General features: G+C 40.2%; 1 protein-coding gene across 1 annotated transcript; it reads right to left on the reverse strand.

The window, feature by feature from the left end:
* Positions 1-394: 394 nt before the first annotated feature.
* LOC131997637 (uncharacterized) lies at positions 395-10,975 on the reverse strand. The gene is made up of 3 exons (XM_059368797.1): positions 10,844-10,975; positions 765-1,062; positions 395-702 (listed from the first exon to the last, which is right to left on the reverse strand). Exons 1-3 carry the CDS (start codon positions 10,973-10,975, stop codon positions 395-397), a joined length of 738 nt encoding a protein of 245 aa, XP_059224780.1.
* Between the last annotated feature and the right edge of the window lie 2,251 nt (positions 10,976-13,226).

The following is a 13,226-nucleotide window of genomic DNA, read 5'->3' on the forward strand; positions in this document are numbered from 1 at the left end:
TTACATAGCCTTTCTAAATATGGTGGAGATAGGACTATGTTTAGATATAGTTGCTATGGGTTCATAAAAGATGAATTTTGCACTGTATTATGACGACTGGTGGTTAATACATATATCCGAGGTGATGGTCTATCCAGAGTTTGGCCCGGCCAAGCTTAATGCCTTTTTTTTGTTTTTTTTTTTTATTTCTTCACTCGCAGGCCTGAGTTCCCCGTTTACAATGTAATGAAAAAAATATAAAATTTTATATGAACTTTTTTAATCATTTATTAAATAAATTTCCTTTTTAAACGGAAATGGCAATAAATAATGAATCTATGAAAATTATTCTACTTTAGTATGGAAAATTCAAATGTTTTTCATTCGAGAAACTCCATAGAGAAGATCACTCAATTTAGTGGCGACGGTAGACACGACGACGTTGGGTCTTGTAACGGTAACCCTCGCTATCAGAGAAGGAGTGAGCTGGAGCAGCTTCAACTTCATAAGATTCGACAGCAGCTGGAGCAGAGTATTGAGGAGCTGGGGCAGAGTATTGGGGAGCTGGGGCAGAGTATTGGGGAGCTGAGGCAGAGGCAGTTTGGCTAGCTACAGGGGGCAAGTATTCCAAAGAGACATCACGACGTTGACGACGGTAGACGCGACGACGGAGGGTCTTGTAACGGTAGCCATCAGCATCGGAGAAAGTGTGAGCGGGGGCAGCTTCAACAGTCTCATAAGTTTCAGTGGGAGTGGTGTGAACTACCTCTGGGACAGATTCGGACACATCGATGGGTGCAAGTATTCGTTGGAAAGACCACGACGGCTACGACGCACAGTCTTGTAAACGCGACGACGTTGGGTCTTGTAGCGGTAGCCATCAGCATCAGAGAAGCTATGGGCTGGAGCAGCTTCAACTTCGTAAGACTCGACTGGGGCAGAGTGAGAGGGAGCAGCTTCTACATGATGACTTTCAAAGGCATAGCTGCCACCTCCCAAATCGTTGCCAGCATGAGGGGGCAAGTATTCGTTGCTAACTTGGGCAGCGGCCACGGCAAAAAAGGCGAAGGCAATCAAGAATTTCTGCAAGACATGGATTAAACATGTTAAATGCCTTTTCTTCAAATCCAGGTGAAGAAACAAGTTAATGTGCTACAAACTTGCCAAGCTTACCATGTTTTCTGCTATTGATGGAATAATCCAAAAGACAATGATGCTCTAGTCAGGGTCAAGCCAAGTTTATATAGCCAAATGTGTTTTCTTTTTTTTTGGGGGGGTCGCAAAATTAATTGGTCAAACATATGGGCGATAAGCAAATCAAGCGTATCCAAATCTTTCCCTATAATTTCCCACCACACACAGACACATGCAAATGTTAGCGAATCAAATCGATGAGAACTTTTTGTTTTACGACTTCCTAATTTCTACCACTTCGTCTTTCCTTTCACTGCCCACAAATTATCTCGAATTTATGCATCCATCTCATGCCAGCTCTCTCCCATGCCAATCGGCCAGCCAACCAACCAACCAACCAACCAGCCCCCCATCGATCCATCTTTCCTTAGATGGCGTAACACTCTGATTTGTTTCGCAACAAAAAAATGAAGAAAAAAAGAGATTTATGATCTTCGCTATGCTCTGCTCTGTCTAATGTGACACGAGATCAAATTTGATGATGTTTTACTTTATGTTCACCATGCTCATTGGTTCAGCTTTGGCCATCGTCATCACCATCATCATTAGCCGGCTAACACTTTAACTCGCAAGAAGTCAACATTTACAGCCAGACTTTCAGGCGCGCCTTACCGGCATCTGCACATCAGTTGACACCGAAACGTGCTTTCTTTACTGCCATCTCGGGTATTTTAGATAAGTGTTTGTTTTACTAGTTTTAGTGTCATTTTGGGTTGGGTAGACTATTACCACTCAATGGAAATATAGTTGGTAGTAGACACTACAAACTGCTCATGAACATTTCATAAAGGAACAGGGGCAAACTTTTCACATAGCAAAGAGTGCTGCCCGATTCAAGTTTAAGCAAAAAACATGTTGTTTGGCAGAAGAGTTTAAGACATTTTATTTTTCATCAAAATTACCTATGCAAATCAAAATTTTGTTAAAAGCCCATTTTTTTTCTTAAATTTTTGTATGGAAACTAATCACTGCCAAAAAATAAAACAAGTAAAAGCATGCCAAGTTCGACCGGACCGAATATTGGAAACCTACCCAAAATTCGAACAAAAATTGCATCTTCCAGGGTCTCAAGAAGTCAAATGGGGAGATCGGGCTATATAGGAGCTATATCAGGTTATAGACCGATTTCGACCGTACTTGACACAGTTGCTGGAAGTCATAACAGAGCATTATGTGCAAATTTTCAGTCAATTCGGATAAAAATTGCAGTTTCCAGGGGCTCAAGAAGTCAAATGGGGAGATCGGGCTATATGCGAGCTATATCAGGTTATAGACCGATTTCGACCGTACTTGGCACAGTTTTTGGAAGTCATAACAGAGCACTATGTGCAAAATTTCAGCCAAATCGGATAAAAATTGCATCTTCCAGGGGCTCAAGAAGTCAAATGGGGAGATCGGGCTATATGGGAGCTATATCAGGTTATAGACCGATTTCGACCGTAATTGGCACAGTTGTTGGAAATCATAACAGAGCACTAGGTGCAAAATTTCAGTCAATTCCCCCTTACCCCAAAAGTACTACCCAAAAATAAATGTGGACCGATCAGGACAATATGGAATTCAAATGAAAGGTATTCAAAAGTAGATTACGAATTTCATAACAAAAGTTGGGTTCCAGTACCTGAGGGCCGCCCCAGACCCAAAACACCTTAAAATAGGTTTATTTGACGATCATGATAATATGGGACTCAAATGAAAGATATTCAGGAGTAGATTACGAATATGGTCACGAGGTAGGAATAGGCTTCATAATTTATTGATAACAGAATGGGGCGGACCCTCCACCGTTGCCCCAAAAACCCGATAAGGGACAATAAGGGTATCAAATGAAAAGTATGCGGGAGTAGATAACGAATCTGGCATACAAATTCATGTCGAAGTAAAGGGGGTCACCCCACCCCCACAGAAACTCCCAAAATGGGCACATTAGCCAATCACGAATATATGGAACTCGGTTTGTTTGTTCCGTATAGACTGGAAAACGGCAAAACCGATTTTCTCGAAATTTTCGCATATTGTGTAGGTTGATCTGGAAGGAAACATAGGCTATATAATTTTTCGATATCGTAAGGGGTACGGACCCTCCCCTTTATGCCAAAAACACACCTAAAATCAGAGAAGACCGATCGGGACAATATAGGTATAAAATAAAAAATATTAGAGAGTAGAATACGAATATGGTACTAAAATTTGACTTTAAGTACCCGTCGGGCCGCCCAACGCCAAAACTCCCACAAACATACATATTGGACGTTCATTTCAATATGGAGGTCAAATGAATGGTATTCGGGAGTAGATTTCGAATTTGGCATACAAAATCAGATCGACAAATAGGGGGTCACGCCGCCCCTCAAAAACGCCATTAGACCCATTATGACTGTATGATACTCAGCTGAACCGATTTTCTTAAAATTTTCATAGATTGTGTACTTTTGTATGGAAGGAAACATAGGCTTTATAATTTTTAGATATCGGGTGGAGGTGAACCCTCCCCCTTACCCCAAAAAATGCCACCCATATCCGAAAGTGGTCCGAAGGGAACAATAACGGTATCCAATGAAAGGTATTGGAGACCAGAAAACGAATGTGGTATTAAAATTTGGGTCCAAGTACCCAGCGGGCCCCCCAACCCCAAAACTCCTCTAAACAGATACATTCGAAGTTCATGTCAATATTGGACTCAACTGAAAAGTATTGGGCAGTAGATTACAAAAATGGCATAAAACATTAGGTCCAAGTAATGGATGCTCGTCCACCCCCAAAATACTCCCCAATGGGCATATTAGCCGACTATGGCTACATGGGGCTCAAGGGAAAAATATTTGGGAGTAGATTACGAATATGGCCTTAAAATTTGCGTTCAAGTCTAGGTGGCGCTTTTCCTCTAAAGTTACGTCAAAGGGGTTTTTTGACCCATTATGACAATATGGGACTCAAATGAAAGGTATTTGGTAGTAGAAAACGAATTTGATATCCAATTTTGGCGGCAAGTGTTTTGGGGTACGCCCTAAAGGACCCCCTAAACTGAGCTCCATTTCCGTTGGGAATAAAGAACGAATTTGATATATATTTTCAGTGTGAAGTGCCGGTGGCAGCCCCAGCCCCAGTCCCAAAACAACCTCCAAACGGTTCATATTTACCGTCCATGGCATTATGGGGCGCAATTTTAAGCGATTTGGATGTGCAGCACGAATTTGATATCCATATTTGAGTCGAAATGTCTGTGGTGCCATGCCTCCTACTAATAAGTACAAGTCATTGTTCAATAGTGTATAAAAAAATATTGGTCTTTTTAGTAGCTATATCTAAAAATAAACCGATTTGAACCATATACGACACGGATGTCGAAAAGCCTAACATAAGTCACTGTGTCAAATTTCAGTGAAATCGGATTATAAATGTGCCTTTTATGGGACCAAGACTTTAAATCGAGATATCGGAATACATGGCAGCTATATCCAAATCTGGAACGATTTGGGCAGAAAAATGTCGAAGTGCCTAACACAACTCACTGTCTCAAGTTTGAGCCAAATCGGACAATAAATGATCCTTTTATGGGCCCAAAACCTTAAATCGAGAGATCGGTCTATATGGCAGCTATATCCAAATCTGAACCGATCAGGGTCAAATTGAAGAAGGACGTCGAGGAGACTAACACAACTCACTGTCTCACATCGGACAATAAATGCGCCTTTTATGGCCCCAAAACATATAACCGAGAGATCGGTCTATATGGCAGCTATATGCAAATCTTAAGCGATCTGTGACATATTGCTGAAGTATGTCAAGGGGCTTCACTTAAATCACTTTCCCAAATTTCAGCAGAATCGGATAATAAATGTGGCTTTTATGGGCCTAAGACCCTAAATCGGAGGATCGGTCTATATGGCGGCTATATCCAAATCGGGACCGATCTATGGCAAATTGAAGAAAAATGTCGAAGAACCTAACACAACTCACTGTCCCAACTTTCAGTAAAATCGGATAATAAATGTGGCTTTTATGGGCCTAAGACCCTTAATCGGAGGATCGGTCTATATGGCAGCTATATCCAAATCTGGGCCGATCTAGGCCAAATTGACGAAAGATGTCGAAGGGCCTAACACAACTCACTGTCCCAAATTTAAGCGAAATCGGAAAATAAATGTGGCTTTTATGGGCCTAAGCCCCTTAATCGGAGGATCGGTCTATATGGGGGCTATATCAAGATATAGTCCGATATAGCCCATCTTCGAACTTAACCTACTTATGGACCAAAAAAGAATCTGTGCAAAGTTTCAATATCTCCAATTTTAAAGACTGTATCTTGATTTCAACAGACAGACGGACGGACATTTCGATGTGTTGCAAGCGGAATGACAAAATGAATATACCCCCATCCTTTGGTGGTGGGTATAAAAATTAGGATGATTATAACATCCTTGGTGGAAGGTATCGAAAGATCAGCACCGCTAAATTTAACACGTTTTTATACCTTCCACCATAGGATGGGGGTATACTAATTTCGTCATTCTGTTTGTATCTCCTCGAAATATTCGTCTGAGACCCCATAAAGTATATGACGTCATGACATTTGAAGTCGATCTAGCCATGTCCGTCCGTCTGTCTGTGGAAAGCACGCAAACTTTCGAAGGAGTAAAGCTAACCGCTTGACATTTAGCACAAATATTTCTTATTAGTGTAGGTCGGTTGGGATTGTGAATGGGCTATATCGGTCCATGTGTTGATATAGCCGCCATATAAACCGATCTTGGATCTTGACTTGTTGAGCCAATAGAATTCACATCCAATTTGGCTGAAATTTTGCACAACGTGTTTTGATACGACTTCCAACAACTGTGCTGAGTATGGTTGAAATCGGTTCATAACCTGATATAGCTGTTATATAAACCTATCTGGGGTCTTGACTTCTTGAGCCACTAGAGGGCTCAATTCTTATCCAATTTGGCTGAAATCTTGCATGAGGTGTTTTGATACGACTTCCAACAACTGTGTCAAGTATGGTTCAAATCGATCCATAACCTGATATAGCTGCCATATAAACTGATCTTGAATCGTGACTTCTTAAGCCACTAGAGGGCGCAATTCTTGTCCGATTTGGCTGAAATTTTGCATGACTTCCAACAACTGTGTCAAATATGGTTCAAATCGATCCACAACCTGATATAGCTGCCATATAAACTGATCTGGGATCTTGACTTCTTGAGCCTCCAGAGGGCGTAATTATTGTCCGATTTGGAATTGAAATTTTGTACAACGGCTTCTCCCATGACCTTCAACATACTTTTCAAATATGGTCCGAATCGGTCTATAGCCTGATACAGCTCCCATATAAACCGATCTCCCTATTTTACATCTTGAGCACCTAAAGGGCGCAATTCTTACTCGAATTGGCTGACATTTTACACAATGAGTTCTACTATGGTTTCCATGGTCAGAATCGGACTATAACTTAATATGGCTCCAAAATTAAATCAATTATTATACCCACCACCGAAGGATGGGGGTATATTCATTTTGTCATTCCGTTTGCAACACATCGAAATATTAATTTCTTGATCAGCGTAAATATCTATGACGATCTAGACATGTCCGTCCGTCTATCTGTTGAAATCACGCTACAGTCTTTAAAAATAGAGATATTGAGCTGAAACTTTGCACAGATTCTTTATTTTGTCCATAAGCAGGTTAAGTTCGAAGATGGGCTTTATCGGACCATATCTTCATAAAGCCCCCATATAGACCGATCCGCCGATTTAGCGTCTTAGGCCCATAAAATCCACATCCGATTTTGCTGAAATTTGGTGCAGCGAGTTGTGTTAGGCCCATCGACATACTTCCTCAATTTGGCCCAGATCGGTTCAGATTTGGATATAGCTGCCATATAGACCGATCCTCCGAATTAGTCACAGTTATTATCCAATTTTGCTGAAATTTGGGACAGTGACCCCCAAAACATCCTCCGTCAATATGGCTTAGATCGGTTCAGATTTGGATATAGCTGCCATATAGACCGATCCTCTAATCTAGGGTCCAAGGCCCATAAAAGCTACATTTATTATCCGATTTTACTATAATTTGGGACAGTGAGCTGTGTTAGTCCCTTCGACATTCTTCGTCAATTTGGTTCAGATTTAGATATAGCCTGATCCTCCGATTTAGGGTCTTAGGTCCATTAAAGCCACATTTATTATCCGATGTTGCTGAAATTTTGGACAGTGAGTTGCCTTAGGACATCCGACATATTTCTTCAATTTGACTCTGATCGGTTTAGATTTGGATAGAGCTGCCATATAGACCGATCCTCCGATTTAAGGTCTTAGGCCCATAAAAGCCACATTTATTATCCGATTTTGCTGAAATTAGGAACAGTGAGTTGTCTTAGGCCCTTCGACATCTTTCGTCAATTTAGCTCAGATCAGTACTGATTTGGATACAGCTGCCATATAGACCGATCCCTCTAATTAAGGGTCTTAGGCCCATAAAAGGCGCATTTATGGTCCGATGTCGCCCCAATTTGGGATAGTCCGTTAAGTTAAGCCCCTTGACATACGTCTGCATTATGGCACAGATCGGTCCAGATTTGGATATAGCTGCCATATAGACCGATCTCTCGCTTTTAGGTTTTGGGGCCATAATAGGCGCATTTATTGTCCGATGTCGCCGCAATTTGGGACAGTCAGTTGTGTTAGGCTCTTCGACATCCTTCTTCAATTTCACTCAGATCGGTCCAGATTTGGATATTGCTGCCATATAGACCGATCTCTCGATTTAATGTTTAAAGGCGTATTTATTATCCGATGTTGCCGAAATTTGGGACACATATTTCTGCAATTTGTTCCAGATCGACGAAGATTTGCATATAGCTGCCATATAGACCGATATCTCGATTTAAAGTCTTGGCCCCAAAAAAAAGGGGTATTTATAATCATAAGACATAAGGTATGAAATTTTCACCGGATTTTGATGAAAGTTGGTTTACATATATACCCGAGGTGGTGGGTATCCAAAGTTCGGCCCGGCCCAACTTAATGCCTTTTTACTTGTTTTCTTTTAGCCTTTATTGGCCGAAAAGGAGAAATTGGGAAAAGAACACGACAAATGCGATCTATGGTGGAGGGTATATAAGATTCGGCCCGGCCGAATTTAGCATGCTTTTACTTGTTACTTGTTCGATTTGGTAACACTGTGCGATCAATAAGAAGTATTTGTGCAAAATTTCAAGCGGCTAGCTTCACACGTTCGACCGCTATCCTGATTTCGACAGAAGGACGGGCACGGCTATATCGACTCAGAATGTCAATCAAGAATATATTGGGTTGCCCAAAAAGTAATTGCGGATTTTTCATATAGTCGGCGTTGAAAAATTTTTTCACAGCTTGTGACTCGGCAATTGCATTCTTTCTTCTGTCAGTTATCAGCTGTTACTTTTAGCTTGCTTTAGAAAAAAAGTGCCCGAAATTTTGTTTACATTTGTTTGTTTGGCGTCAATTTTAATACGAGTACCACATGTATTGAAAGAAATGCATGCACTTTAAGCGCAATGAATTCGATCGGTTTCTATAACGAATCATAACTGGAGATGAAAAATGGATTGTTTACAACAACGTTAGTCGAAAACGATCATGGTCCAAGCATGGTGAACCAGCTCAAACCACTTCAAAGGCTGATATCAACCAAAAGAAGGTTATGCTGTCTGTTTGGTGGGTTTGGAAGGGTGTGTTGTATATTTTGAGCTGCTTCCAAAGAACCAAACGATTAATTCGGATGTTTACTGCCAACAATTGGACAAATTGAATACAGCCATCAAGGAGAAGCGACCAGAATTGGTCAATCGTAAAGGTGTCATATTCCACCAGGACAACGCTAGACCGCACACATCTTTGGTCACTCGCCAAAAACTGAGTGAGCTTGGCTGGCAACTTTTGATGCATCCACCATATAGCCCTGACCTTGCACCATCAGACTACCATTTATTTCGATCTTTGCAGAACTCCTTAAATGGTAAAACTTTAGGCAATGATGAGGCTATAACATCGGACTTGGTTGTTTTTTGCAGATAAAGGCCAGAAGTTCTATGAGCGTGGAATACTAAATTTGCCAGGAATATGGCAAAAGGTTAACGAACAAAATGGCAATTATATATTTGATTATAGTTCATTCTAAGTTTTATTAAAAATGCATTTACTTTCTTTTAAAAAATCCGCAACTACTTTTTGGGCAACCCTATCTGTGCAAAATTTCGAGCGGCTAGCTTCACACGTTCGACCGCTATCCTGATTTCGACAGACGAACGGGCACGGCTAGATCGACTCAGAATGTCAATCAAGAATATATATGCTCAATAAGGTCACAGATCAATGGATTAGTTGAAGGGTATAAATTTTTTTTTTTTCAATAAATATTTCCGCTTTTTTTGTTTACCATCCCACTGTGCCACGCTTGAAATGATCCACTCAAACACTAATCTCTTAATCTAACTCCTTAAGTGCTATTAATGGTCGTCGACTAAGTTGCTACAAAAAAAAACTAATTGATCCGGGCATTGCAAAAAAAAATTCACAGTGGTGGTATTCGGCTGTCTTGAACTAAAAGCTTTTCTTTGTATAACCATTGTTGTACCAATTTCGTAACTCCCCTAGTGAAGATAATTTCTCCAATTACACATTACACGTTACGCTAAATTTCTCCCTTTTAAGCTGAGGAATATTTTTAGATATGATCTACTACACAAACTTTCGTGTTTCACTAAATTTAATTTCATGGTCTAAGGGGCAAACCAAGAAAAAACGACCGAAGATAATCAATAAGTTTCGAGAATTATCTACTCTCGATAGTTTTTTTTTTTTTTGGTTAGTCTTTAGTTTTTCTAATCTAGCAAAAAAAAAAAAAACAAAAACGTATCTATCAATTAAGTTTCCCTATTCCCTAAGGGGCTAAATGTGTTTGGTAATCAGAACAATTTTAGCTGATGCGTTCATTGGTAGATTTCTTTCCATTTCCATAAAAGCGGCGAATAATTAAAAACTTTAGTCATGACCCATTCCTGTTGCTCGCCGCTCTTTCACATAATCATAGTTCAGTTTTTTTTTTTGGTTTCTTCTTCTTTCGATGGTGGTGGTGTTCTTTCGATTAATTGGTCATTTCTTGAGAAATTTAATATTCATAAGATTTTCGATAACGCATTGTGTGCGATAAATCAAACAATCATCGTGTCATTTGGGTACGCAGAGGCGCGCGCACGCTCACTCGCTGTGTTCTTGATTAATTATTCGTCAAGTTTTACAGAGCTCTGCTGATGCCTGAGCAGGGGATGGTGAAATAAAGAACGTTTATTCGAGACATCCAACGATGGGAAAGTCGCAGCGCACTATAAAGCCTCGCTGGCTGGATGGCAACCAAAAAAGCGAAAGAAAGAACGACACTAACCAACCATCCCAGCATCGAAAGGCAAAAAAAAAAAAAAAACAGAACACAAAGAATCAATAACGATTATCTCAGCTTCGCAACGCTATAGATTTTGGCCATTGGCCAAAATACATACGAGAATCTCATTATTGCCTCTATTGAAGCAATATTTAAAACAAACGACGACAAATTATATGCCATTTTAAACGTTTTTTGTTTGTTTAGCCATTTATGTGATTCTTTCAGCTTGAATTTCGCTGACTGCTGCTGCTGCTGCTGCTGCCACTAAGGCTGTTATCAACTTGCCCATATGCTGCTTGCGATTTAATAACCAGAATTGATTTGCATAGAAGATGTAGGTTTTCGATGGATTCTGTTTCCCTAGCTGAGGCATCGAAATCTAAATCTGAGTCTGAATCTGTATCTGTATCTTCTGAATTTTTTTTCTTTTTTTTTTTCATCTCGGGCCGAAATGAAAGATTTGCCATAAAATCAATGTTAATTAGAGAATGGATTTTATGAATAAGTGTGCGACGATGTATCCAAATTTAAACATTTTATTTATTTATTTATTACGTTTTTTCCCTGCTCGTGTCTTAGAAATCGTTAAAAGTTAATAGATACATAAAACTCGTCCACGCGCACCATTAACAAGAAAAAAAAAAAAAAGAATCTGCAATTTTGGGATGAGCCATCGCATTCGCAAATGGCTTTGATGTTGTTTTCGTGTGGTAGGTAGGCGTCGCTTCTTCTATCCCCGAATAAAGAGGGATGATCTTCGCCGCCCTACATGAGGTGTAGACTTCGCATAAAAGCCACAGGGGGACAACGACTAACTTTTAATATTCTCTTATCACCTTACATCAATTTTTTCTACCCTCCACCATAGGATGGGGGGTATACTAATTTCGTCATTGTGTTTGTAACTACTCGAAATATTCGTCTGAGACCCCATAAAGTATATATATTCTTGATCGTCCGTCCGTCTGTCGATCTAGCCATGTCCGTCCGTCTGTCTGTCGAAAGCACGCTAACTTCCGAAGGAGTAAAGCTAGCCGCTTGAAATTTTGCACAAATACTTCTTATTAGTGTAGGTCGGTTGGTATTGTAAATGGGCCATATCGGTCCATGTTTTGATATAGCTGCCATATAAACCGATCTTGGGTCTTGACTTCTTGAGCCTCTAGAGTGCGCAATTCTTATCCGATTGGGATGAAATTTTGAACATAGTGTTTTAGTATCACTACCAACAACTGTGCAAAGTATGGTTCATATTGATTCATAACCTGATATAGCTGCCATATAAACCGATCTTGGGTCTTGACTTCTTGAGCCTCTAGAGTGCGCAATTCTTATCCGATTGGAATGAAATTTTGCACGACATATTTTGTTATGATATCCAATAACTGTGTCAAGTATGGTTCACATCGGTCTATAACCTGATATAGCTGCCATATAAACCGATCTTGGGTCTTGACTTCTTGAGCCTCTAGAGTGCGCAATTCTTATCCGATTGGAATGAAATTTTGCACGACATGTTTTGTTATGATATCCAATAACTGTGCCAAGTATGGTTCACATCGGTCTATAACCTGATATAGCTGCCATATAAACCGATCTTGGGTCTTGACTTCTTGGGCCTCTAGAGAGCGCAATTCTTATCCGATTGGAATGAAATTTTGCACGACATATTTTGTTATGATATCCAATAACTGTCCCAAGTATGGTTCACATCGGTCTATAACCTGATATAGCTGCCATATAAACCGATCTTGGGTCTTGACTTCTTGAGCCGCTAGAGGGCGCAATTCTTATCCGATTGGGATGAAATTTTGCACATAGTGTTTTAGTATCACTACCAACAAGTGTGCTAAGTGTGGTTCATATCGATTCATAACCTGATATAGCTGCCATAAAAACCGATCTTGGATCTTGACTTCTTGAGCCTCTAGAGTGCGCAATTCTTATCCGATTGGAATGAAATTTTGCACGACATGTTTTGTTATGATATCCAATAACTGTGCCAAGTATGGTTCACATCGGTCTATAACCTGATATAGCTGCCATGTAAACCGATCTTGGGTCTTGACTTCTTGAGCCTCTAGAGTGCGCAATTCTTATCCGATTTGGATGAAATTTTGCACATAGTGTTTTAGTATCACTACCAACAACTGTGCTAAGTATGGTTCATATCGATTCATAACCTGATATAGCTGCCATATAAACCGATCTTGGGTCTTGACTTCTTGAGCCTCTAGAGTGCGCAATTCTTATCCGATTGGGATGAAATTTTGCACGACGTGTTTTGCTATGATATCCAATAACTGTGCCAAATATGGTTCACATCGGTCCATAACCTGATGTAGCTGCCATAAAAACCGATCTTGGGTCTTGACTTCTTGGGCCTCTAGAGAGCGCAATTCTTATCCGATTTGCCTGAAATTTTGTGCGACGGATCCTCTCATGACCATCAACATACGTGTTTATTAGAGTCAGAATCGGTCTATAGCCCGATACAGCTCCCATATAAATCGGTCTCACTATTTTACTTTTTGAGGCCCCAACATATTATTTAATTGTGGTCTACACCGGATCATATCTTGATATCGCTCTAATAGCAGAGCAAATCTTTTCTTATATCATTT

This window comes from Stomoxys calcitrans, chromosome 1 (assembly GCF_963082655.1).
Source record: "Stomoxys calcitrans chromosome 1, idStoCalc2.1, whole genome shotgun sequence".
In the NCBI taxonomy this organism is placed as follows: domain Eukaryota; kingdom Metazoa; phylum Arthropoda; class Insecta; order Diptera; family Muscidae; genus Stomoxys; species Stomoxys calcitrans.

Excerpts from the sequence above, each read along its gene's own strand:
- LOC131997637 (XM_059368797.1), bottom strand. The coding sequence starts at position 10,975 with ATGCCTCAGCTAGGGAAACAGAATCCATCGAAAACCTACATCTTCTAT. Across the intron at positions 1,063-10,843 it reads CAGCAGCAGCAGCAGCAGCA|AAATTCTTGATTGCCTTCGC; the intron begins GTCAGCGAAATT and ends CATGTCTTGCAG. Across the intron at positions 703-764 it reads ATACTTGCACCCATCGATGT|CTGCCCCCGCTCACACTTTC; the intron begins GTCCGAATCTGT and ends AGACTGTTGAAG.